The sequence below is a fragment of the Odontesthes bonariensis genome, chromosome 22, assembly GCF_027942865.1.
Source record: "Odontesthes bonariensis isolate fOdoBon6 chromosome 22, fOdoBon6.hap1, whole genome shotgun sequence".
In the NCBI taxonomy this organism is placed as follows: Eukaryota; Metazoa; Chordata; class Actinopteri; order Atheriniformes; family Atherinopsidae; genus Odontesthes; species Odontesthes bonariensis.
In genome coordinates this window covers 13,364,751-13,392,022 of record NC_134527.1, presented here as the reverse complement: position 1 = coordinate 13,392,022, position 27,272 = coordinate 13,364,751, and the positions used below count along the sequence as shown (strand labels likewise).

At 39.3% G+C, this 27,272-nt stretch overlaps 2 protein-coding genes across 5 annotated transcripts; both read left to right on the top strand.

Annotated features, from left to right (window-relative positions):
- Positions 1-749: 749 nt before the first annotated feature.
- cabp1b (calcium binding protein 1b) lies at positions 750-17,534 on the top strand. Of its 3 annotated transcripts, XM_075455330.1 has the most exons (8): positions 8,732-9,207; positions 11,858-12,025; positions 13,005-13,035; positions 13,134-13,277; positions 13,496-13,605; positions 13,770-13,844; positions 13,993-14,065; positions 16,079-17,534. In XM_075455330.1, exons 1-8 carry the CDS (start codon positions 9,157-9,159, stop codon positions 16,102-16,104), a joined length of 678 nt encoding a protein of 225 aa, XP_075311445.1. In that variant the 5' UTR covers positions 8,732-9,156; the 3' UTR covers positions 16,105-17,534. The 3 variants fall into 3 exon arrangements, with proteins under 3 accessions (XP_075311443.1, XP_075311445.1, XP_075311444.1); XM_075455328.1 differs by lacking the exons at positions 8,732-9,207; positions 11,858-12,025 and adding an exon at positions 750-1,676; XM_075455329.1 differs by lacking the exon at positions 8,732-9,207 and having other exon boundaries at positions 11,378-12,025.
- Positions 17,535-18,096: 562 nt separating this feature from the next.
- gpat4 (glycerol-3-phosphate acyltransferase 4) lies at positions 18,097-27,181 on the top strand. 2 transcript variants are annotated; one of them, XM_075455384.1, is made up of 13 exons: positions 18,097-18,239; positions 19,024-19,088; positions 21,151-21,220; positions 21,340-21,634; positions 21,742-21,816; positions 21,955-22,044; positions 22,625-22,718; positions 22,858-22,973; positions 23,232-23,287; positions 24,150-24,235; positions 24,316-24,444; positions 26,465-26,544; positions 26,805-27,181. In XM_075455384.1, exons 1-13 carry the CDS (start codon positions 18,218-18,220, stop codon positions 26,974-26,976), a joined length of 1,350 nt encoding a protein of 449 aa, XP_075311499.1. In that variant the 5' UTR covers positions 18,097-18,217; the 3' UTR covers positions 26,977-27,181. The 2 variants fall into 2 exon arrangements, with proteins under 2 accessions (XP_075311499.1, XP_075311498.1); XM_075455383.1 differs by having other exon boundaries at positions 18,806-19,088.
- The last annotated feature ends 91 nt before the right edge of the window (positions 27,182-27,272 follow it).

The window sequence follows — 27,272 nt, the reverse complement described above, 5'->3', positions numbered from 1 at the left end:
TTATTTCAGCAACATACTATATATATACTTTCTATTTTGTATAGGCTACCACTGTTTATTCAGAAAAGGCTAAGTTACCCTCACTCAATCACTTTCTCATTGTGTTTGTGTAGTCCTGTAAAATTCTGTGTCTTTTGTTTTCAACTTTTCATCAAGCTGCATTAAGTTTGCCTGTTCTGTTTGGGTTGTAAATTAGTCCGAAAATTTCAAGGACCTCCACAGAGACACCTGAAGGGATACATTTGTGGCTGACGTGGTTGTTGCAGGAACAAATATACACACAAACTGTGACTGCCTGACATATACTTAAAAGGGCAGATTCTGGTTTTCCCTCTTATTTAAATTCCAAGGGCAGACAGAAAGGGAAAGCAGGAAAAAAAAAAAAAAAAAATTAAGTTTGAGATCTGTACGACACAGACACTCATGTATTCCCAGTTATCCTTGAAAAATAACCACTGTCTGACGTAAATAATGTCACTGTAACCACTTGTTGAGTTTTGACAGTCTGTAGGTCTAATAGTAGTGTCCATCGATGCCGGAATAGCCTACAAACTATTCCGTCAACAAATGTTATTTCCATTAACAGAGTTTACATTTTCATCCTATTATCAAACAGAAAAGGAGAGCAATTTTCATTTGCAGGCTGATGTTGACGTATCTTTTAATGAACTTCGTGCGTGGACCCACGTGCGACACACTGCAGCGCAACACAGTGCTGTCTATCATCCAAACTTTGCGTAGCCCTCCTGTGAAGCGTTCAGGCTGCCCGCCTGCTGCCACATCAGGCAGCACTTCGTTCTTACTGCTCGATCAGGTTGCTGCTGCTCCAACTTTATCCCCGCGGAGTGTCCAGAGATGATCGAGCATGTGGATGTGGATTAAAGAGTGGGCATCATCTGTATGAGGTTTAACACCAGCACGTTCGCGGAGGACTGCCTTCTTTTCATCTACTCGAGCCTCATCCCTCACAAGCCTCACTTCGCTTGTCAAGCGCGAGAAAGCGAACCATGAGTTCTCCTCTTCCCAAAAGCGAGTCGACCACTTCTCTGCTGAAATCTTCGGGGCTCAACCGCAGGTCTGCGCATTCGGACCACGGTCCACGCGCTCACCGGAGTCACCGCACTCATCATCCCAGCGGAGCTGGAGGCAGCGGGGATGCAGCCTGGACAGAGGACTACGAGACCAGTGTGCGGAGACCTTTGTGCCAACCAAGACATGCGGAGTCTCGAAATGTCAGTGATCATCACCGGGTGCAGAGAAGCCACTCTCACCAGCAGCCGAGCCACCTTGATGATGGTTACGCTCAGGAGGATGAGAGGCACCGGACGAGCCGGCATCAAAAAGAGCACAGCAAGTCCTCCAGATCCAAACACCACCATCATCACCACGACTCGGCTCAAGTTGAGCAGCCTCCTGCAGCGCACCTTCAGGGGGGCTCTCGGCAGGACAGGAGGACCTCACCAACCCCATCTTACCCAAAACACCCTGACGACGCGGCTTTCTTCTTCGAGCCCAGTCAGAGAGTCGTCACTGGGTCGTCGTCCAGTCTCAGCTCTGACACACATGCGACCAGCGCACCTGTTCAGCCCTCATCGAGTCGCACATCCAAAAGACTGAGCACAGCGTCTGAGTACGACTCGAGCCTTCATCCGATAGTGAAGTCAGTCTTTGGGCAGGTAAGAGGGGGGCAAGAGGAAATTAACTTCGAAGCACTTTTAAAAGTTGATTCAAAGCCTGACTCAGACAGGCAGGCAGAACATTATACAGCCTATTAGAGTCAGTGCGTGATGGGTTTATGTTGTACACAACCTAAATATTGATCTTTTAGCTTGTCTTTTTATTCGCCAAACCAACATTTAAGATATTACTTTAAACTTTTTGGATGAAATGCACCAAAAATGTCCATAAAAATACTATCATCAACTCTAAAAGCTCTCTGGAGCTTCTGCATATGTTGGTGTTAGTGGCGTATCACAATAAAAAAATCAACTATTAAAGTAAATCTGTCTATCATCACGAATAAAGGATCAAGACCCTGCATTCATGGGAACAGGCAAAACTTTTCAGTATCTTGTTTGACTTAAACTGATCTAAGAAAAACAGCTAAAATTTCATCCACAAAATTGAAATTTGGGTCTCCTTTCAACATGATGCTTACATTAGTGCACCCGTGGTGTATTTCACTTTCCCCAGTATGACATTTAGACCATCTCAATGAGAGAGAAAAAACGTATAGCTCCAGTTATTTACAACTGTATTGCATACAGTAACACAATCTTTTTGGAATGAAATTCAAATGTCCCCCTCCAGGCACAGCTGGGGATGCAATGTGATACTTAAGTGAGGAAGGTAATCTCAAAGAATTCATAAAAAGTCTTTTAACAGAAATACAGAATAGTAAGACAACAATTTTGACTAAAGCGATAATAAAAGTATATCCTTTTTTTAATTTTAGTGGATTTTACTCTTGCATTGCAGAGCTCTGATTGTTTAACAGCAGTGTGGAAGGTTCGTGAATTTAGTGATAAAAAGTTCTCAGGTGAGACGCAGGTGAAGTTGAAACCTTTAAAAACACGTGATTGGATCTGCGGCCACCCCAGCGGAGCAGATTAAAAATTAATGCTTGTTTTTCAGTTCAAATCTGACTGTTGTACGTGTCTGGTGTCCATTACTTTCACGCATGCTGTTATGTATGTGTGGCTGTCATTGTCACTGTCACCTGAGCAACAGCAGGGGGATCAGCTTACCCGCTGTGTGGAAAATGCTTCAAAGATGAGAGCTTGTCACTCACATGCACTCACAGATACACAATAACAAATGGGTGTATGAAACATTTATCCACCCAAATACACTAAAAAAGAGAAATATCCTTCATTATGGACAACCCTGAACATCCTCTCCATGAGACTGTTATCGGAAAACAGAGTCTCTTCAGTCAAAGGCTTCTTCAGTTTGGATACAGGAGATCTTTCCTGCCCACAGCCATCAGCATCTATAATAACTCCTTGATTTAATTGATTTACATCAACATTTAATTTCCCTCTGGGATAAATAAAGTATTTTTGAATTGAATTGAATACACTGTGGTGAGTGAGGAAACCTATAAATACACTGGTTTTCTACAAGGTAGCACATTTCCCGTTACCCAGACAGATCATGCAGCTGCACAGTGGGTTGTCTTACCCCACCCCCACTCCACCCCAGCCCTCTCCTCCCCAATCTTTTTCTTGTTTCTCTGAAATCCCTCTTTTTGTGTTGACGATAAAAAGCTCAAGAGGAGACAATTACCTCCACGTGCTCTAATGTGTTCCAGAAATAACTACTCTCAATCCAGGCCAAAGTCTAAGTCAGTCTTAGGGGGTTCCAGTGAGGCAAAAACCATGCTGTGGTGTGCTATATAAAGTCTCCAAAGCTTCTAATGTGTGTGGAAACTGGAGATAGCTTGGCATTTCTATCAAATCTATAAATCATCACATGAGAACATACATGGCTGAAATTCTTCAATTCCAGGAAAAGGGAGAAGTTTACGATAATATGCGCTGCAAATGCTTCTACAGCTCTGAAAGCTTTTTTGGGATACGGTAATATGAGCCATAGATGAAACAGGATTACTAACTCCCATTAAAAATGTTGGAATAGAGCTATATATTGTATCGGAAACATCCATTTTTCAAAGTGTTTCCTTTCTGTGGCAGTGTCACTGTGAAGTCAAGTCATATCAGACACAGCTGCTCGTAGTCAAGTTGAATTTATGAGTGGACATGAGTTTGCATCAGCGTTTGTGTGAACAAACAAGCAACAAAGGCCGAGTAAATGATTCATGTGTGACGATGAAACGAAAATGACAGAAAAGGGAATAGATATGAAACATGAAAGTGCTGTTTGAACTCTTTGAAAAGACATGGCAGATGATGCAAAACCCTGATTGAGGTGTCAAACTATGCAAACTCTTTCATTTCATTCTTTCTTACATAACATCAAGATCGGCATACAATCCCAACAGAACTCATTTGCCGCGAGTAGAAGTAGCTAAAAATAGCCCTTCAAGACCTGATTATGAGAGACTGGAGCACAGCAGTGTTCTTTTTTTTCCCCTGCAAAAATATTCAAACACCTCAGCAAACATGCTACCTGACAGAGACAATTAGGATAACTGATGGATCAAATAACTGCTGTTTAGCATTAGCAGACATGTTGCTCAAGATACAAGTTTATGATCCAAATTTTCAAATTTATACAATGAATCACAATGACCAAAAAGTCCAGTGTGGGGGGCTCAGAGAAAGAAAAGCTTGGATGTGTTTTTCAGCTTGTTGGATATATGGGTTGTGTTGCAATGAGTCATGTGGTTTCTTTTTTTCAAAATGTCATATTCTATATCTAAAAAGCAGGCATGTCCCTGTAGATGCTCTGGCCTTTAAACCCTCCAGGATACAACACGCACTTTGATGAAGGACAAAGCAGGAACAATTTTTTTTTCTCCCCATTAAATTGTTTCTGTTTTAGAAGACTGATCATTCACCATTGTGTTTGTAATCTTGAGCAACCCAGTTCTTTATCCCCTTACATGACATCTGGAACTGCAGTATTGAGAGAGGTCTGTCATCTTTTGTGCAGAGATTGTTATCAAGGAGAGTGTTTACGTTAGATGAAATTTAGATGAAAGGATACGAGTGTTATCCAGCAGAGGGTGCAAGTACTGTACCAATGGGTTTGAACTCTCAGTGTGTTTGAGCAGGACTCGGGGGCGGGGGGGTGATCACTGTGTGCCGTATCAGTGAACCAGGAGAAGCAGGGCAGTAGAAGAAAGTGAAGAAAGCACAGGGATGGGATAAATAAAGAAAAAGGACAAATCTTGAAATCGGAAGAGTGCCTCGTAGGTAGACCTTATGATTGCACTCTTTTGCTGTCAGTGCCCTGGTTCTTGACATCTCTGAAGACAATGTGAGGAAAGGTCTTTAGTGGCAGATTTGCTCTTCACTTCCCCAGCTAAGTTCCCCTGACGTTTCCTTTTTTGCTTATTTTTTGTCCCTTTTCTTTGCTTTTACAAAATCTCTCATCGTCTTTCCTTTTTTCTGTCGCCTCGGTCACACTGACCTTGATGACGTCCAAGAAGGAATGAAAAAAGAGGCAAGCATTACAGAAAAAATTGGACACATCTGGAAATGCAAGAAGAAAAGAGAGAGGCAATGTTGTATTCACCCCAGTATATGCTGCAGGCTGTCTGGAGAATAGTAGGCTATTTTTAGAAAAAGTTGGGTATTTTTATAACAGTGCTGGCATAGACGCAGGGAAAAAAGGAACTTTTTGGTTAATCCCCCCTTTTCTGAGTAGAGGATTAGAGCCGATGTACACAACTGCAAGTGCTGCAGTGTGAGGAACATGTTTGTGTGATGGTGCTAAATACTTATGGAAACCTAAGGCTTGAAGAAAGCAGATGGAAACACAGCAAGATGGACAAAAAGAGTCAGAGGACAACTAAAGAAAGTTTAACTGGCAAGCAGTGAAATGAGGCATCAATATTTTTCCCTCTCTGACGCACTAGCTCTGTCACAATACTACAATATCCGACATGAAATTTGATAGTGCTGGCTAATTTGATTTGAATGGATTCATCAGGATAAATGTGTGACGTCTCAGTCCAAGCACAAGGAGATGACGCAAATGTTTCTTTTTTTTTCTTCTGCCTCCTCTGATGACGGAATCGTGTGCCCAAAAGGCATCTCATGGTCACAGTATTTGTTTGTTTGTCTTTGCATCAGGATTCACATTTATATGGTTGCTTTAGAGGGAGGACGTGGACGGCCAAGACATAATTATATGTCTTTTTACTGAAATCATATTAAAAGAAAATAGATATTGCTTTATAATTACAACATTTGGCATCTTGATTAAAAAAATAGTTGATGAGCATGTGAGAGATTCTAATAACACCAATCCTCTCCCTCCCTATCCTGCATTACTCATCTGATTTAATACAGCTGATCGCTGTGGATTAAACAGATCTCGACATCTAATAAGAAAGCTAATTGTAAATATGTCTTCCTTTGGTGAGATTTCTGTCTCGTTCAAACATGTAAATATCTTATTTATAGTTGATGTGCTGCAAAAATCAGTCCACTTTGTGCCTTATTGGAATGTTTAAGAAATGGTAGCTCAGTAGTCATTTTATATTAACTTCACAGCGGGATGTTTTCAGCGTGCAGTGTCCAAGTTGTTATGTAAAATAGAAATTGTGTGTTTCTGAGTGAGTGAGTAAATGTGCGAGTGAGAAGGAAAAGGATACAGCAACAGACAGAGAGAGAAATGGAAATCATGCCTGTGCACACTATGGTGTGACATTATTAGAGCTGACGGCTCCTGTGCCTGACGTCTGATGTGTTCTGAAGTTCACAATGAGCCTCCGGTGAGATGCTGGATGAATCATCTGAAGAGCAACACGGAGGAGCCGCACAGATACCGAATGGGAGCAAGATCCGAAACAACTACAGCGTGAATGTGTTTATTAAAATAACTGAGAACAGACAAGGTCAAACAAGAGAGGAGAATGTAGATGTACATTAATGCTGCAGTGACTGATGCTGGTGTTACCTATGGAGTGGATGCCGCTGTTAGATACTTAAAAAAAAAGGGGGCTTTTGCTGCATGTGATAGTTTGTTGTTTCAGACACAATCTAAGATGTTTGACCTTCACTGTGCAGAATGATCCGTGTGAAAAATTTGACCATAGATGGCTGTTTTGACATTAATCCACTGAAAAGGGAAAGATTTCTCTGAGTTTACTTTCAAGTTCAGTCCAAAATATCTACCTAACACAATTTTTTTTTCTTAAAAAGTATTACTGTTTCTGTCCAATACACACCCCTAACTAAGAGCTTCACCCAAATGTCATGTGGAAACTTGAAACTTCCTCTGCACCAAAACTAAGACTCGTCAGGTCAGTCAGTGCAGGGAATGTCTTGCAAAATCAAACATTTCAGGATTTTTCAATGTGAAAAAAAAAACGGGATTAACTCTGTATTTTACACAAGCCAATGCTGGAAAAACAGTGAGATTATAATTCAGAGGAAAAGAATATTGAAGTAAAAAATGTCAGAACTACAAATCTTGATAAGTCCAAATGCTCCATTAAACAGTGACATTTCAGCATTAATAACAGCATTTATGGAAAAAATCCCCAAATTTGTTGGAATTAGAAGTCCTTATTAAATCAAATTCAGGTATTTTGTTCTTAGGCTGTATGTCTTGGGACATTCTGGACAGTTTCTTGTTAATACAAAAGCCCACCACCCATGTCTCATACACCCTGTGCTCTTGAGGACCAACAACCTGCCCCAAATTCTCAGCCTAAATACAAACAACCTCACTTGCCAAAAAACAGTGTAAAATAACACGTGTAGTACATCTATTGACACGTGAAATGCAGCTATACTTGTGAGCTATTCATACACACTCCCACTTGATCATATTTCTTGTACTATATACACGCCAACTACCTGGCATGTAAATATAGGCCTAGTAATGACAAAAAAAGGTATTTGTGGGATATTTTAGAGTTTGTGTGAAATGATTTAAAATGCTTTTTGGCAGCTGTCTTCTCCACCAAGTCTAAGCTAATTCAAAATGGACGGAGGCAAAGTGTAAAACTGTTTTGTCGTCAGAGGAATCAAAATTCAAAATTTCTTTACAGAAATCATTGATGCTGTGCTCTGTGGACTAAGGGAAATAGGGACCATTGTAATTGTTATCAGTGCTCAATTCAAAAGCCTCACAGCAGTCCAAACCTTTCACCTATTGAAAATATTTGGAGCTTCATGAAACACAAAATACAACAAATAAGACCCAGGACTGTGGAGCTGATAGAATCCAATTTCAGGATTTCAAGATTCCTTTCCAAAAGGTCCTGCAACTGGTTTCCTCACTTACCGGATGTTTATAGACTGATTTTACAAGAAGAAGGAACGCCACAAAACTCAAGATGAGCGAATACTTGAAAGAGTAAAATGTCCTTCTTTCAACGTTGAATGTTTTTCTTTGTTCCATTGTTAAAAAAAAATTTTGGTTTTGAGATATGTTACAAAACTGTACAATAGTAAGTGTACAATATTTGCTTTACCATTGTTTTTAGAGATGGTCCATATAGGTTATTGTCATTGTCATCTACAACAAATATGTATTTTAGTGTCTGAGTGTGGAAGAGGCTGGCTGCGAGCGAGCATTTCTTTGCCTGTCTGTGTGTGTTTGCCTTTGCACGTGCTGGTTGGCGTCCGCCAGCACTGTGGCTTGCATCCGTGTGACATTTCTTGCACATTTTTGGCTTTGATCTGAACCCAAGCCCTTCAAGCTTAAGATGACTTTGTGATGCCTTTATGTAGAGGGGGATGGATGCTGGGGGAGTGGGGAGAGTAGGGGGGTGGGAGAGGGAGTGTGTGTTTTATTTTTAGCCCCACAGCCCCACATCCGAGTGTGTTTCGTCAAGGAAATGTGTTTGTGTGTGTGTGTGCATGTTTGGATTAGTGTCTCCAGAGCCTTGCTCAGGGGAAGGTAATACGCTTGTCCGACCGAGCTTCTCCTGTCACATTCGCATAGATGGTTTAAAACTGGAGTTGGATGGTGTGGGAAAAAGAGCAAGAGACAGACTGACGGACACACAAAGACAGATAGAGAGGGTAGAGGGGAGGGAGGGAGGAACCAAAGATATTGTAGGCAAGAGGATGGGATGAATAAGCAATCCTGCGTCTCCACTTCTGGCAATTGCATCTTGCGCTGATCATATGCATGCTTCCTCTTCCTTGCTAATTTTGATGTTTTTCTGACCTGTCTTTTATTCCTCTTTGGATATTTCCTTCTTTGTCTCAGCATCCGTTCCCTTGCACTGACCAGCATCCTTGCCTCTAGGTCCTGCCTGCCCTGCACACTCCTTTGTCTGTTGCCTCCTGTCCTCTCCTCCACATCTTATCGTCCCTCTCTCTTTTCCTAAATGTACTCTTATATCAGTCAATGACCCACTGAACTCTCTTATCGTTTCTAATGACTCCAATTCCAATGCATGCTACGAAAACACACATGCATACACATGCACTTACATACAGGCAGACTAGCACGTTAAGGGAGAAAACATAAAAAAAGGTTAGTTTTTGTTGATGTCTTTTTGCAATGGGAAACTCTGTAAAGTCGCTAAAAATTTTCACCAAGAAGGTAAGCTCAGTTTCAAAGTTTTTAACCCTGTTGTGGTCTCCCTGACTCCCCTGATCCCCGGTGCATGTTTGTGTAATGGTGTGTCCCCAACTGGACCAATGGCTTCTTTATTTGACTAGATCTCTCCTGACTGATCCCTCTGTTCTCTTTGATATTTCACCGCCAGGCTGTTTTGAACTGCGTATAGTCAGACTGGAGACTTATGACAGGATATCCAAGAAAAAGTTCATGTTCCAGTGGCTTGAAGCTTTGATAATTAGCTGTCTTTAAATTCATCTTGCATATGTATTATGGATATCTATGGTTTATTAGTCTCTAGTTGCATTCAGATGACTTGATCAGTGGTGCTTTTGTTATACCTGTTGACTGCATCTGTGACTTAGGATCATGTCATCAAACCTTGGAGGTTGCACATGAATCCTGCCGTACTTGCCAGCAGAAGATACAAAATGTTAAATAAATACAGCTAAATACATCAGATATACTAAGTATACACCTGCTGGATATCAGTCAGTGGAGATGTTATGAACAGGTGCACTGTCTTCAGATTGTATTAGCTTAAATGCATTTCTAACACTGAGTCCTTGTATAAAAATATCTACTTTAGAAATTTATCTCTTAGATTGGCTGTCGTTATTGTGTTAGTCTAAGCTTGAATAGACTCTCAGTATAGCAGAGTCCCACAAATAGAATTGCCTTCATATCAGCAGCTGCACATCCTTGAGGAAGCACAGTATGACAAGCAACTGTTGATGCCATCTGTTCAAAATGGGATGGTAGGGCTGCAGATGTTCTTGCTTGACTTCAGTCTTTTTCAGTCTAAAATATGTATATTTTCTTGTGTGTGTATGTGTGTTTTTTTTTCTTTCTTTATGTTATATAACCGCTAGCACAAGACTTCATAGTATTTCTCTGGCACGATGCAGCCACGGACAGCCCTGCTCCATGCATCACTGGCTCAGATTACCCAGTGGGCATCTGACCCTGCAGTGAGAACTGTAGGAATGCCCGACCTGAATTTAGGATCTGTAAGGTAACAGATGGAGTGTGAAGGTCATTTCTAAAGCACAGTCTGTATCTGCATTTAGCACAAGTATGCATAGAGATTTTTAATTTAGTATGGATGAAATATCTTATATTTACTGTATAAAGCATCTGATAATGGTACAGTGTCAGAGATTGTTAAAGCAGCAGTTAAATGGACTATTGGTAATTTGGTGAGATATTGATTCTACTCCACTTGCTTTGGCAGTAGCAGGATGACCTTCTGCTTAGTTGGAAATCACAATGTGGTTACTGAGGAGTAAACAAATATTCTATATTTTCTAAGCAATTAGTGATGTGACTGCCTTGTAAATCAGTTCATCTCAGCTTGATAAAAATGTGCAGCATGTAGAGTTTGTTTGCTAATAAATGGTTTGGAGCTGCATTTGGCTGCTAGTATCTCATTCAAATGTTAGTCAGAGTGATGGTTGGATGGTATTGGACTTTATTTAGAGGAAGCTTCCTGTTTCACTAGCAGTCAGTGATTGTCTGTTTTTAATTAACCTATAGCTTTCTCAGTAATTGGGATGACTGCTGTGACAACAGCATTTGCCCTCTGGTTGATTGGCTAATTGGTAATTATAATTTCATGGCTGGCTGAACTTCATCTGGGCAACACAACTTTTGTAATGTGCACAAAAAAAGAGGAAAAAAGACAAATTTCATCACTTGTGGAGAAATGCAAATTATTCTTGTAAATCTTCATTGCATCATCATGAGGATTCTTTTTTCTTTTTTTTTTCTTTTGACAAATTTTGTATTTAGAGATTTTTCTCACAATTTGGATCTCATTGTGGTAGTTCTGGCCTTCTACAGTATCTACAGTAGTATAACAATATTTTGCTCACTGAATGCAGTGCAGAGATTTGGAAACTTGAACAGTCATGGTCACAAGCCAACATTTAAATCGGAGTGTCTGAGCCACTTCATCTCACTGTGACAGTAATGGTTCCTCACTGCAGAAGAAAACAGAGGTAACTAGAGGAGATCAAATCAGAACTGACGTTTGTAAACTGTGAGTAATGTGTACTGTAGGTAGTTTGGGTTTTCAGATTTCACTGATTTTAGTTTGTTTAGGTTACTTACAAGATGAGCATAATGATTAGAGGAGTGGACCATATCTACACAATTGAAAATTAAATTTTGTGATGAATTTTGTGATCTTGACGGCAAGAAAACACTTGCCATGTTTTAAAATGACTGAGAAGTAGATTGCTATCGATTTGCCGCACAAAAAACAGTTGTATGGTTTTTGCACTAAATTCCACCATCAGCATTGTCTGTCAGACATCATGTGAAGACTTTCTGGAGTTCTGCTGAACAGGATGGTGACCTACAGGATGGATTTATGGATGACATAAGTTACTCTGTCATGACCCGTTACACCCACTTCTGTTGGACAAAGCTCCTTTCCCAATCATGATTAACCTGAATCCACACCTTTCTATAACTGACTGATGTGTCAGTCACTCATGATGCCCTCTGAACCCTCCCTTCCCCCCGACTCCATGTTGGCTCCTTGTTGACACCATGCCTCAACAAACTGAGTCACGGTCTCTACCCCTGTCTTTGCCTCCACTCCCATTTCTGGCCCTCATCCTGGATGCTGCCCCAGGACCAGAAGAAGAACTACAAAGCAGTGCAGTCCTGTGAGGAGGGGGGATCTGGGGGGGCCTATCTTGAGCCACTAATAGCCCTGGCCCAGAGCGGACCCAACATGACCAACGTACTGGGTCCTGCATGCATCTTTCTACGCAAGGGCTTCGCTGAGAGCCGACAGGCTGTACGTAAGTCCAGACAATATCATGTGCATGCATGCCAAGAAAGATTAGCACACAACGCAGTTCATGCACAATAACCAAAACCTATTATGAATTTATATGTATACATATATATTTAGTGATCATCTTCTGATGTAATGTCAGCACTTGGCAAAAGTAAATAGGAGTGGCGTTACAGGTTACAGGAGGATGGTATATGGACTTCAAATTTTCATGGAGAATTTTTAGCAGCTAAAATTATATGTGTGTATGTGTTTGTATGTGTGTTGTGTATATTCAAACAAGCTGCTGGATGCATTACTTAAGAATATGATGGATATTTGTAGCAGAATGGATGGTATGTTGATGGATGAAAAGGTCATCACATGGTTACTACTTCTCTTTGTCTGTTTCCAAAAGTGGATGAAACGAGTCACTATCAATGTAAACAGAGATCCCGAAATCTTCAGCATAGATGGTGACCTCCCAGATGGCACGTCTTGATAGACATGAGGATTGAGTCATTTTAGTCAGTGGAGTGGCATATAAAGGAACTATTTTGTCTTTAACATTTTTCCAGACTTTCAGAAGTTTAAGCAACCTACATTTAATAGCAAAAATTTTTTACACTGTACCTACACACACACCCACACACACACACACACACACACACACACACACACACACAACACACACACGCACTCACTAAAAATAAAATAAATAATATATCGCATATATCTACTGTTTCAGTATTTCTCTATGATCCATATGCCAAATTTTGAAACAGATTGCCAAGGTTCAGCATGTTTTCTTCACTGTGTGATCTCACTGGTGAGCTCTTCCTCTCTAGTTGGAAGCAAACCTAAAAAATGTTGGCACGTACCTGAAGTCGCCTTTTTAATTTTCACAGCGTCATGTTGTGTGAGGATTGCTGGGTACTGGCATGACTTCTAACATGTCAGTGGTATTTGGATCCTAATTTTGCATTGTGATCCCTCACAGGACCGAGAGTTGAGGCCAGAAGAAATGGATGGTATGTTGTTATATTTAGTAATAAATTAAGATCGCCAACAAAGTTGGAATTTTCCAAAACTTTTCAAGTAATTTTCGTCACATCTCGTTTTCTTTCAGAGTTGCGTGAGGCATTCAAGGAGTTTGATAAAGACAAAGATGGGTTTATTGGCTGTAAAGACCTGGGGAACTGCATGAGGACGATGGGCTACATGCCAACAGAGATGGAGCTAATAGAACTGAGCCAGCAGATCAACATGAACTGTAACTAAAACTGTGCCTGTTTGTTTGTGTGTCTAAGTCTATGATTCATTTTCTTCTTGTTTTCCTTCCTCTTACACCATCAGTTTCAAATGTACAGAAAGTTTAAAAACACAACTTTGCTATTCTTCTTACAATGGCAAATGTAATGGGAAAATCTGGTGAAATCTTGTCTCTAAGGATATTCTGAGGTTAACTTTTTTTTTCAATCTGTCTGTCAGTGGGAGGACATGTTGACTTTGAGGACTTTGTTGAACTCATGGGGCCCAAACTTCTGGCTGAAACAGCGGACATGATAGGGGTGAAGGAACTGAGGGACGCTTTCAAGGAGGTGAAGTGTACACACTCATAATTGTATTTTATGTTCCTGGTAATAGTTTGTTCCATCAAGAGTAGGCTTAGATAAAAGAAAGAGAAAAAGTTCTGGCTATATTACATTGTGATTCAGTTCAAATGACTGCTTGTTTTAACAGCCTTCATTTTCCCCATTTTCAGTTCGACACTAATGGTGATGGCCAGATCAGCACAGCTGAACTCAGAGAAGCAATGAAAAAACTGTTAGGACAGCAGGTACACGGCTGGTGGCAGGGTTTGCCCTCTTCTCTGTAGCTCTCCATCAATCACTCGGCCTGATTTCTGTCTGTCCTCTCAACATGTAACTCTAGTCGTGTCTGTGCTGCCAAAGTTCACACTTTTCTCCACGACTTGACTTTTTCAGGTTGGACACAGAGATCTGGAGGAGATTTTACGAGACATTGACCTTAACGGGGATGGACATGTAGACTTTGAAGGTAAAAAAAGAAGCTAATGAAATGCGTATGCAGACAGCATACTTTGCAAATACATCATAAAAGATGGTTTTGGTATGATCTGATCATGTTTTTTTCATTGGTTCTCAACACTCTTGTGTTTATCTCTCAAACACATACATACACACACTCGCATATATCTAAATCCCAGTGTGTGTCTGCCTTATATCCTAATACCATGCTGGTATTGAGGTGAGAGGATGAAGGAATGTCTGTCAGATTAACACAGTGCCAAGGGATTTTGACACTTTAAAGATTACCCACTTAGAAAAAGATGCATATGGGCAGGAAAGGATAAAAACATCACAAGTAATTGCTTTTCTCAACTGTGCTGCTATACTTACAGCAACACAATTTCTTCTTTTGTTGTGGTATAAATACAGTATATGAAAAGGTTTAAGAAACTTTTCACTGAGCACAACCAAAATAGGAAGCACCACATTAAATGCAGTTCAAGCTTTTTTTATATATATATATATGGCTCAAGTTGCCCACAAGCGTTAAAAACAATGACATAATGTAGTATTTTGTTAGAAAAAATAACATTCATTTATTCAGCATCAAATTGCAACTCAGTAACATTAGGCTTGTGATTGTGTCCATCCCAGTGTAATCACATTATTTACCCTGATTATAGCTTGCTTTTTGTTTTCTCGCAACTCGTTAGGGGAGTATGTATCTTTGTCTCTGCTAAGTGCTCAACGCTTTCCCTTGTTAGTCATTGTAATATTGTCTGTCTGCTGTGGAGCAAAGTCTAGTGGGTTATTTGAGGTTCCCCGCTGTAACAACTGCCTGCTGCATCTGAAAACAATGTCCTGCTATGAGAATGACGAGGGAACCAAAACAGATGTAAGCTGTAAAGCCAATCTAATGAGCTAAAACAAACTAAGGGGAGTTGAGGGAGGCCAGTCATAAAACTGGATAGTTTGGATGTCCATGTTTGCCTGTATTTCCATTGTAAATATAAAATGTTGCTGGAAGCAGTAATAATCAGGGCCCAAGCATATTCTAAGACTTTGAGCTGGTAGTATTAGTTGACTTCAGTAAGCACTTAAAGACAGAGGTACATTGTTACTTTGTTGGCAAGCAGAACTCAGCCAGCAGCCAATTCAAACCTGAATAACGGCATAGAAATGAGATCCAGTCAAAATGTATATTTTCATGGACAGTTCCAGACTGAGTAAAATGACCCAGAAGTATCTACAGCCCTTTTTAGACTGGTCAAATGGAGCAGTTAGGTTTATTGTGTAGTTAAGTGCGGAGCGCTAACAATAAGTCTCTGTAAGACGGGATATCACGATCAACATATGATCAGTCAATGACACAACAACATTTTACTAAAACACTTTTCTCACTGTCCAGTTGGGTTTAGACAGAAACATTACTTTAGGTTAGATGCCATGGGTTGAAAAATGATCATGGTTACGGCTGAAATACATTCTTTTTACAAAGAAATTGTCAAAGTAATTCATAAAAACCCCAAAATGCTATGTTTTAGGGTCTAAGCAGCGGAGGATGTTTGGGATTTTTACCTCAGTTATGATAAGATTGTGAATAGAAGATTATCGAGCAAAAATGATGATGCTGTAGCAGTTTGACCGTTTATCTGGAAGCAGGTTAACATATTTGGTTTAAGTAGTGTTTTTGTTACCAAAGCTGATGATCAGATTTGCCATTTTGATATAATAAAGAATCTCTTCTGTGTTGAACATACTCATCATGGGAGCACAAAACCTCTGGGGATTTTGCAAACATTATATCTGCAGAGCCAGGGTAAACTCATATTCAGCACTTTCACAGGCAAAAAACACTTTTATGAGATACTGTTGCTACTTAACAAGATTAACAGTTAATTCTACCAACCCACATAGTATAACAAAAGCATACTACACTGCAAATTATATTCTATGTATTTCAAATCATTTGTAATCACAAAATAAAAATAAATCTGGCTGCTGAGTTTGTGAACACTCTTTCTTTTTCTTGTATTCACAGAATTTGTGCGGATGATGTCTCGATGAGTTCTTGGTAGACAGCTGAGATAACGCTACTTCTCTGCGGAAATTGGAGCGCAGGAAATAGAAGGACCAGCACAAGCTAATGATAGATCTTTAACTTCTTGAACTGTCAATGAATAAGACAGCAAAAACATATCAACCTTGCCCTGAAACTGCCACGCTGAAGCACAACAGCGGATGACTATGGCCTAGAGCAACACTGTTAATAACACACCGCTGCTGTTCCTTAGAGCATAAACAAAACCAATGGCTGCATTTCTGACTTTTGCAAAGTACATTTTAGAACCGTATTTTCCTTTAGCAATGACAACATTTTATATGTAGTGTTGACCCAAAGGGTAAATTAAGGGTAATGTGATGTTTGAGCTAATATGCACAAACACAGACGGCCACTATATCATTATTGTTATTATTGACTGTAGCAGTAAGGATGATAGATTCTCAAGACAGCAGTATGCCAGCAAAGACCCAAACTAACAGAGGGCATCCCTTTTAATGCTGTGGTTATATCAAGCACAAATACAAAGGCAATATGGAAATATTTATTAGTATCCAGTCATATGTGTTTGTGTTTTGTGCATATGTTGTTGTTGTTTTTCTCCATCGTAGCTGTTGATATAAAATGTCACTGGAGATCGTTGTCAAACCCTGGTTAAGGAAAGCCAGTATTTCTTTGGTAATTATTTGTAATGTAGCACTCATTTAATTCTTATGATTTTATTAACATCATGTCCGTCTTTCTCTGACAGACACATGTAAACTCCAGTGTGCATAAGACTATCAGACACACTTCATTGCAAACATTCTGAAAGGAAATTATTGCTGATCTTTACTACTGTGATAAGCCTTTAATTACTTCTATGTTTTACTATGTCTGATTATTAGTCTGCATGAATACTCAGAATATATAACACATGTTTTGAGTTGTCACTGTGTTGCTGATCAAAGAGGGATTATGTTTATGCTTTGATTTTTATCAGACAGATTTGAGAAATGTGTTTATTTAATGAGGTTTTGTCAGTCTACTGATACAGTGGAGTATTGAAGTGAGACTTTTCACTTTTGGTGCAAAAATTACACTTTTTAACTTTAATACCTCAAAGTGAATTGAACAATCATTGCCATCCATTAATTTCTCAAGTGTAGTCTAATCTCTACCAATTTTGTTACATTCATTATCAATATTTGTAAGCAAGCGGTAGGAGTTTCCTCATGAAAAAGCCAAAGAAAGTTTACAAAATTATTAGGTGAGTCTAATTCAGTTTAGTAAGTGTTGTTGGGACAGCTATATTGTTGCTAGACTGTCGATGAATGGCCACGGAGGTATATGCATGCCCTAAAGCTAAGATATTCTTGAAAAGGGAAATCTTACTTTTTGATTTTATGTGTCTTAATTGAGTGAAATTATGCATGCCAGAGAACTACTGCAATTTGTAGCCGAATATATCAAAATAAAGGTTTTTATTCCAACTTTAAAATTGTGTAAGTGTTTGTGTGTGTGTGTCCCTTGTCATTTTGCTTCATGAAAAATTAATTATTTGCTGAAATATGGAATCAGTTTCAAGTTCATAAAAATATTAAACAGAAAGATTAATTTGCTTCTGACATGTAAATTAATTTATCTTGGCAGAACATTATCAAGAATAAAAGGATAATAATAATAATAATAAAGAATAAAGGAGGATAGATCAATCAAGAATTTCACGAGGGATGTCCTTGGATATTTTTTAGATTGGGACGGTTCAGACGAAACAGTCCAGTCGATTAATGAGTGAACTGAAAACAGAAATATTAAAGCTCTAAGATCCGGTACACAAATGTTTTCTCATCATTTTCTTTACCCCGTGTGAACATGCGCTCTGACAGACTGACTTTGTAGAGGATTCACGTTAATCAGATTCATTCCCAGCACACAGCGCAGTGACAGCAGCCCTCATTGGCCACCTGTTGCCATGGTGACTTATACAACTCTGGCTATTGCCGTGGCGTGTTGTTAATAGCCTGCAAAGCTAGCTGAACAGTCTGAGATCTTTGTTAAATTGGAGGGGACTGTCCAGATGGAGCACCACCTGGTTGCCTGTCTTCTCTTCACCTCTAACTTTATACCCGGAAGAAGATGGTAGGAGACGTTGTTGATGGTGAGTAGTTAGCTAACTGTGGGTCTTGGTTGTGGTACACCTGTGGACGAATAAATGAGAGTTTTTTTCTTGATAGGAATTGTCAGGAAGATTTCTAAATAATTAAACTAAATAGGTAAGCTAGATTAAGCTACAATGATACTGTGAATTGATAATAGCTGAAGGTACTTTTAATTGTTCTGTTTTTAGCAACCTAATTTTTTTTCTTTTTTTTTTAAGTTTGAGATTTTGTGCTTTATTGCTGTCATGACATATTGTCTTTAAGACAAGTGGAAACAAAAGATTTAAGATATTCTTTTTTTTTTTAGAAGGCCTGGCCCTAATACTCTTCCGTAATAATGTTTTAGGTGGAGTTCAGATATTTATTTTACTGCGTTTGGTATATGTGGCATATATTAAGAACACTTATATAACAAATTAATTAGCTAACAGTAAGTAAACAAAGTGGAAAGTTTCATTGTTGTGTGTTTGTGTGTGTATATATATCTAGAATATCCTTCTGTAGAAAAAAATCAAAGGGATTATCACAGTGTCTTTCATTTCTGGTATTTTGTGCTGTTTTTCAGATGCATGAGGCACAATTGAACATATACTTCAGTCACTGTGGGGTTTAACGGAGCAGACTTCCCATAAAGTTGAGAGTTTCTTTGTAGCTCTTGTGTCTTCTCTTCCGCTGACAACATGACTTGGTTTACACTGGCTGTTGACAGCCTACTCTGCAAGTGTCTTAGCATCTGCATGACTGTGTGGATGACTCTTGTGTTTATCTTTATAATTGTGCCAGCTGTACTTGGAGTCTCTTTTGGTATCCGCAGCTTCTACATGAGGACACTTCTCAAAATATTTGAGGTGAGCTTGTAGTTTGTGTAGTGCATGATGTTATGAGTAGGGTATGACGTCAAAGTCATTTCAGTTTTAAACTAATGGGTTTGAAGGTTGAAGATTTCTTTTTTTACAGATAAACATCTATTTGTTGCATAACAATATCTTGCCTCAAAATGGATTCTGTAACTGTTGTGGAGGAGAAACCAGAGTAGTCAGGACTCGTCTTTGCAGCCACTTTTTGGGAATTTTGTGGACAGATTAGGTAGGAACACATGTCACCACATCAGCATACAAGGATTCCTAAAGGCAATAGATTTTTGGAGTTTTGATAACATTTGTGCCTGTGTGGCAAAAAAAAAAAAAAAAAACCCTAGACCTGGTGCCTCCATGTTTGCGTCTTACACAAATATCTTCTGTTATTTATCTTACCAGAGAGCACCCTGGCCTAGATCTGGGGGACGTGAAGCAGTGAACAAACAGCATATCACATGAGCAATAGTATGACATAACATCGGTCACAGATAAACAGCCTTTTAAATACTGGTTTAGCTAAAAGTTTTAAATTCTGCATCCTTTTCCTAAGGGATTTAGTCACTGGGACACACTCCAGGAAGAAACAAGCTCCTAGCCATAGGACTACCATCTGAGATGACCCCTGGGGCTAAGTTCATCCCCTGGGATGACATTTCCCTGCACAAGCTTAGCCCCTGTGGTCTCTCTATATTTGTAGAAGTCATAAATTCACATCTCCCCAAGAATCTAGTGACAGTTTAAGCCGAACAAATGTGTCACAAAATGTGATTTTTGGAATATTGCAGTCCTCTTTCCTAGTTTATTAAGGGCTTTGGGACCATTTCAGGCAGCTGTTTTAGGCAAGGTGTCCCACTATTGCACTTAGTTTGACTAAGGGCTCTGGAAAAGAGCAGATAAGATTTGAATATTGTTTAAACAACAACAACAATAAAAAACCTAATGACAAATATTTCAGCATTTGATCTTCATCAATTTCTCAGGAATTTCCAGATGTGTTTTCAGTTCTTTGCAGACTCACCACCGCACCCCTGAGTGTGCACAAAGGGAAAAAATGGTTATAAAGCATTCGTCCTTTAGATTTGTAAAACCTTGCGTGTGAACGGTCCTTTCATATTAAATTAAGTATTTAAAAAACTATGCAGGGAGTAGTGAAAAGTATTTAGTAATTCAAGCACTATACCTAAATATGATTTTGAAGAACCTATTCAAAAGGAAAGTATTCATCATACAGTGGAATAGGATTGGGAGTTTGAATCTTTATTAGACGCAAAGCAAAAGCTTTAACATCAGTAACTGTCAAATACAAGCATTGTGTGTCACTATGGTGTGTCCTCGACTGCTTGTTACATAATTTCAACTTCTGAACTCACAACCTCAGCCTGTGGAGTGAAAAAAATATGAGAGTTTATTGATTACACTTTTGGGTGGAGATTTGGATTCGACCTTTATGCTGCTGTTCCATTCTACAGGCATACTGATGCATGGTTGTTATATGCTAAAGCTGTGGTTGCATCGATTGGATGCTCCTGGGTGGTTAACAGAAAGCTTTGGCATTCAAGGCCTCTCTACACTAGCTCTGGCTGTTGGTGTGGGGTTATGTGAATATTCAGTTGGGTCTTGACTTGAGTAACATCTTCTACATTGGCTACATCTATGATGACTGAATTACTTAGAGTAAACCAAGTTAGGGTTTTCTGAATGTCCTCGCTTCAGATAGTTCCCTCAGAATTGTGACCTATTTATAGTTGCGATGGCTGGATAGTGAGAGTTTGAAGCTAAAATTGGACCACAATAGTGTTTCTCAGCTGTACAACACATGCTTTCCCAGCCCTTTCTGCTGCAGAGCTGTACTCTTCAGGGAACATTTTGTTTGCTTGTATGCTGCACATTTTCTCCTTAAATCTGCAGCTCTGACTGCACTTTGTAGAGGTTGTTATTGTTAATCCAACTCAATAGATGTAACTCAAAGGACAATGAGCAGATTAAGTCTTTGCTTCTTACGTTTGTCTTTTTCAAGACATTTTAGCAGTCTGTTTTATTTGTCCTTATTTAGTGGGCAACCTTACGAATGGAGTTGAGAGCAAAGGAGAAGAATCAGATGCTCTACAAATCATATACTAACGGTAAACTACATTTACTATTACATCTATGTATACTTTCAGTATATGTCAGTCATAAATGTTTATTGTTCCCATAATATTTTTTTTTATTGAATAATGTATTTCTCCTCTTTTTCCTGAAGGCATCATAGCCAAAGACCCAACATTGTCTTTACATCAGGAGATCCAGGAGCTTCGGGGCTTGTCTCACTGTAAGCGTTTAGAGCCGGAGTTCGAGATGGCTGACATCTTCTACTTCTGCCGGAGAGGCGTGGAGAGTATCATCGATGATGAGGTGACTAAGCGCTTTTCGGCTCAGGAATTAGAGAGTTGGAACTTGCTAACTCGCAACTACAACTTCCGTCACATAAGTCTGAGACTTACAGTCCTCTGGGGTCTGGGACTTCTCATTCGCTATGGTGTCCTGCTGCCTCTCAGGTTAGAGCTGCTCACATGGAAGTGCAGTGGCAGTTTGCTCATACATTATGAAAGCTGTCAATGACTGGCTCAGTATCGGATCAACTGTTTGTTTTGTTTTTCTGCAGAGCAACTCTTGCAGTCACAGGCATATGTCTGTTCATTTTTCTGAGCACCTTGGTGGGATTCCTACCTAATGCAAAGTGAGTATCTGCCGGTCATGCATGTGAGGGAGATCTCTGTCACAAGGTGTGGTAGATGAAAAGCTACAAAACGGACAAGGTCACAGTGTGGGCTTTAAACTGAATTGATGGTTGTGGCACTGTGCTTTTTTTCCTCAGGTTAAGGTCTTACCTTAGTGAGAAGGTACATCTGATGGGTTACCGCATCTGTGTTAAATCACTCACAGCAATCATCACCTACCATAACAGGTATGGGATAAACAATGTTCAGCCATAATGTCAACTTACTGAGAGGTCCTGGTGAACCATCTACATTTATAAATGCAACGACAGTATTACTGCATTTGTGAACAAGTAAGTTAGGAGTTAGAGCTCAAAATCGCATCACTTTCTGCCTCTTTGCATTCAGTGCACAAAGAAACACAAAAAAGCCAGGCTTGTTCTGTTGTTTTGCTGTTAACAACAGTGATGTAGTTCACTTAACTAAAGAGGCCAATGAGCCAAAGTTTGTTAAAGGAATCTTATCTAAAGTATTATTGGCGTTTCTATGTTAAACTGTGTTCCTTCTCTTTCTGTGGAACTATATTTGCTGAAGTTTCCTGAGTTACTGACAACGACATTTGAACCCTGGTAGTGCTGACTTAGATTTTTCGAAGCTGAAAGACGTTGTCAGCAATTGCAGCAGAGCGATTGCATTGTTTAAAAGGAATACAACTTTGTGCAGACATCTCCATTTCAAATATTAACATGACAATAGATTGGTGACATTTGATAGGGAATAATGTCTAATATTCGGCACGTTATACATCTTTGTTTTGTTTAACTGCAGAGAGAACAAACCAAAGAATGACGGCATCTGTGTGGCCAATCACACAACCCCAATTGATGTAATAATCTTGGCCAATGATCGCTGCTACTCTTTGGTATGCAATTTGTGTGCGTCTCTTGTCAACACAAGAGTTTTCATAATGATAAGTGATCATATAGTTCAGCTTTATAGAGTATTTGTGAAGAAAAGGGTTGTGCATACTGAGTTGAATTCAAGATAACGTTATTTCTCAGGTTGGCCAGGTACACAGAGGCTTACTGGGAATGATCCAAACAGCCATGGTCAAATCCTCTCCCCACATATGGTTTGAAAGAGCCGAAGTCAAAGACAGACACCTAGTGGCCAAAAGGTAACATTGCATCAATCATGTGTTAGTGTCGTTAACGAGTTCTTCAGACATTGCATAAACCTTTTATTTTAATGAACTTCAACTCGATCACATGCGTTCCACTGTTTGTTTTCGCAAAATTTGGTTCAAATGGCCTAAAATATCATATTCCACAATCAACATAATGATCTGATCTTAGATTTAAGGGGTTTGAATTTTTTTTAATTAATATTTTGATGCACTGCTTTTTTTGTTTGTTTGTTTGGTCTGCCATTTCAGGCTTAGCAATCATGTTGCTGATAAAACCAAACAGCCCATCCTCATCTTCCCTGAGGGTTTGTATCAGACTGACATCAAGTTTAAATCGTGGTTTATATCATATAACATATTCAGGACATTTAAAAATGCATCACTCTTACCCTATAGGATGCTTTTTCAAATAATCCTCTAACAAAATATTCACTGTTTTGAAAAATTATATTTTGTGTCTTTAGATAAATGACTAAAAAAATTGATAAAGCCGGCAAGCTGAGGGCACTCCAAGTCACAGGACGTCAGTGGTATTGTCGATGGGGGGGGGGGGCGTGACCTCCAAACAGTTCCTTGCTGTCACAGGTCTGTTGTGCCTCCCACAAGCAGCAGTTTGTGTTGTTGAAATCTGTTTTGCTGGTTGACACATGGTTGTCCTTATGGGTCCATCTGCAAAACTTCCAGCAATGTCAAACCACTGCTGTGGATGCACAGGCATGCAAAGAGAAACATTTATTCACCTGGCTATGTTTCTTTAGCTAAGGTCAGCCTCAAACAGATGAGTGGCTTTGTTATGTATGGCTGATTAATTACAGCTCAATACATGTGAGGAACACTTTGTTTTGTGCTGGTTTTGTTGCCCTGGAACTCACCATTTTTAGGAGTGATCCAGATGATGATTCGACTTCTTAACAGAGGGATAAAATCAAGATTGTTTGTTTTAGGTAGAATGACAGATTACCTTTTCATTTCATAGACTTTTGACAAAGTGAACAAGTAAAATCAACTATAAAGAAAATGTATTTACCAAAGCACTGACGCAGTAATTTGAATTTTGAAAATGAGAGTGGTGTGTTTTTAAATTCTAAATAACTTTTTAGATGAACAATGAGCACTGCCTGTTAATTATGTACAGTGTTAAGATTATTGGCATTATTTCATCTACAGGCACTTGTGTTAACAACACATCAGTGATGATGTTCAAGAAGGGGAGCTTTGAAATTGGCTGCACCGTCTATCCTGTTGCCATCAAGGTAAGACTTAATACCCATTTCCTCCTCTGTGCTAATTCTACTCATCACTACAGCCAATACGAGCTTGTTTTCACCAACAGTATGATCCTCGGTTTGGAGATGCTTTCTGGAACAGCAGTAAGTTTGGCTTGGTGAGTTACCTTCTGAGGATGATGAGCAGCTGGGCCATCGTCTGCAGTGTTTGGTACCTGCCACCTATGAACAGAGAGGTGAAGCCCCATCTTACAACCACAAAGAAACATTTAGAGTGCCGTTACAGTTATGAATGTATATATCAGAACGAAGAATTGTGTGCTTTCCAAATGAAGTGATTCAAAATAGTGTGACTTCCTAATTTTATTATTCTATTTCTGAGGTGACAGGGTGACATTTTTTTTTATTATAAACCCAAAAATGAATGTTATTTGGAAAATACTGGTTACAAAGTAAAAACTCAAAGGAACATAAGTGAATACACCTACATATAATCACTGACACGAGTCAAAGAACCAATGATAACTGGAACAAAATTTAGTACACTAGTGTTTTCCAGTTGTCCTAATTACATTAACATGATTATAAAATGGCCTGTGTGTAAGGTCAGATGTATAACACTGAAGGTTCATGACTAAAGCTGTACTTATGTATGGTTCTGTTTTATAAATGTCAAGCACCATGAAATTTTATATACTTGCATGAGCCTGACTTCCACTTCCATTTTCAGCCATAAATGCATGAGGATCAGAAGGGGGACACAGATGTACAGATGAAGCATGGTCTGTTGGTCATTTTCTTAGAAGGCCTTTGGGAATTTAAAGCAATCATCAATGCATGAACCAATTCATCTCTTGCCAGAGAAGCAGAATGATCTCTAAATACTCACATGGTCTTCCAACAACGTTAGGGCAGGCATTCAGATGCACAACCATTTTGCAAGGCTACAGTTATTTACAGCACCCACAACTATACAAGCATCTTATGAAAACTAATTAAAGACAAACCAAAAAAGTCCCTACCATTCTGCTCTAGTAAATATGTGTAAAATTGGTTTTAAATGACTCTAAAACCACGTTTACACATAATATGACGAGTGCACAAAGACATTGTCCTTGAAAATTATTCCTTTCTCAAGACCTGCGTGCAAGTAGAAGGATATGTACATCTTATGTGTGTACGCATCATCCTTACATCTGGTCCCATTTCTTTCATAGCTCTGGGACAATGGTATGTCTCTTGCTGCATTTCTGCTTCATGGTTGACACACTGCCAGAGAAACGGAAATATCTGATTAAGAAACTGTGACCAACTAAAACTCAGTGGAAACACAGGAGCAACAGCAACCAGGGTGTAAAGAACAAGCCATAGGACCATCAATCCGAGCTGCAGTGGCCGCTTTCCTAAATTAATGACACAGAAAGTGTACTGCTTACATAATCAGGCTCTGGAAAACGGATGGATAACTGATTCACACTTGGCATTAAGCTGATATGATATGAGACAGATTAGTCATCCCATTTCATCAGTCTACTCCATAGAAGTGGACTGATTCTGAGATCTAGAAGATGGCATTATCCGTGTGGAGCTCAGAGTGTGAAGGACTCAGTGTCCAGGAAGAATTATACTTGCTTGCACTCTGGCACAAAACTGCAGATTGAATTTTGCTGTAGAACATGAAAAGAAGCCTGATGACTATTAAGAGCATGTTCTTTGGTTATTTATTTATTTCTTAGCCTTTATTTAACCAGCTCGGTCCCGTTGAGATACAATGACCTCTTTTTCAAGGGAAGCCTGGTTAGATGAGACCAAGATGAATCGGATGGACCTCAGCATGTTTTGCATTAACCTTGCCAGGAACAACACAGTAAATGCTTTGTGTGCCGCTACAGCAGCCACGCATGAATGTGAGAATGTGATGATTTAGATCTGCATGAGCGCAAAAGGTGCTTGGGAGAACAGTTATAGACTGCACCAGAAGTACCCGTTCATATAGATAAAATTCCAGCTGACTGTTTTTCCATGTACATCGAGGCCTCTAATTATCTCTTTTATTTCCATAAAAGGAAATAACTCAATGTTAAACTTGATCATTGCAATACAGTTGTGAAACATTTTACATACGGATGCAACTGAAAAGTGATGTGCTTGATGTTGTGTACTGTGTAAGTTTCACATCAGTGACTGTTTAATTCATCACCTGGAATTGTCATTTTTTGTCCCCTTGTTTTTGTTGTTGCCGCTGTTGTTTTGAAGGAAGGGGAGGATGCGATACAGTTTGCCAACAGAGTGAAAGCAGCCATAGCTGCCCAAGGAGGATTAGTGGATCTCGTTTGGTGAGTCACTGAATTTAAAAGACATGATGTGCCAAATGATGAGTCAAATTTTATGTGTCAATGGGTGTTAAAGAAGGGGAGGTTAATAATGGTGTGAAGCACAGAATCTGATTCATAAAAGGCATTATTGGATTTTATCTTTGATTAAACTCTGCAGTCTTACGCCCCAAAGCTCCCCTCAGGGTCTATGAAAGATGGAACTAGTGACATTACTGATTCAGAGTGTGACGGCATTTTTCTTATTGCTTGTGTTCTCTCAGGGACGCCGGACTGAAACGTGCCAAAGTGAAAGATGCTTTTAAAGAAGAACAGCAGAAACTGTACAGCAAAGTTCTTGTGGGTGACCACGAGGACCACAGTGAAGACAAATGTTTAGAAGGTGGAAATCCACGGGAGGATGAAGACTGTCAACATTCAGCAAAAAGACAATGAGGACACTGAACGCACACTATGTCTTATCATTACAGACTCGTCTTGTAAAGAAAGATCTTGTAAATTGTGAAAGTGAAGCACAAGTAGAAATTTGTACATGGCTAAGACAAAAGAAAAAATATTTTATGCTTTGATAAAGTTTTCATGTTAAATTTATATTTATTGAAGGTGGTGTATGTTGTGAAATGAAGAGAATGGCCATTAAAGTCCAAACACAGATAAACAGGTATAATAAATACTTGGATATCTAATAAATCAGTTTCTCTTATTTAACTCACTAAACTTAAAGATGAGCT

What these genes read in the sequence shown, in the direction of transcription:
- gpat4 (XM_075455383.1), top strand. Translation starts at nt 18,921, where the DNA reads ATGACTTGGTTTACACTGGCTGTTGACAGCCTACTCTGCAAGTGTCTT. An exon ending in CATCCTCATCTTCCCTGAGG is followed by an intron (nt 23,288 to 24,149) that starts GTTTGTATCAGA and finishes TTTCATCTACAG; the next exon opens with GCACTTGTGTTAACAACACA. An exon ending in TCTATCCTGTTGCCATCAAG is followed by an intron (nt 24,236 to 24,315) that starts GTAAGACTTAAT and finishes TTTCACCAACAG; the next exon opens with TATGATCCTCGGTTTGGAGA.
- cabp1b (XM_075455328.1), top strand. Translation starts at nt 1,008, where the DNA reads ATGAGTTCTCCTCTTCCCAAAAGCGAGTCGACCACTTCTCTGCTGAAA. An exon ending in GAGGCCAGAAGAAATGGATG is followed by an intron (nt 13,036 to 13,133) that starts GTATGTTGTTAT and finishes GTTTTCTTTCAG; the next exon opens with AGTTGCGTGAGGCATTCAAG. An exon ending in TGGACATGTAGACTTTGAAG is followed by an intron (nt 14,066 to 16,078) that starts GTAAAAAAAGAA and finishes TTGTATTCACAG; the next exon opens with AATTTGTGCGGATGATGTCT.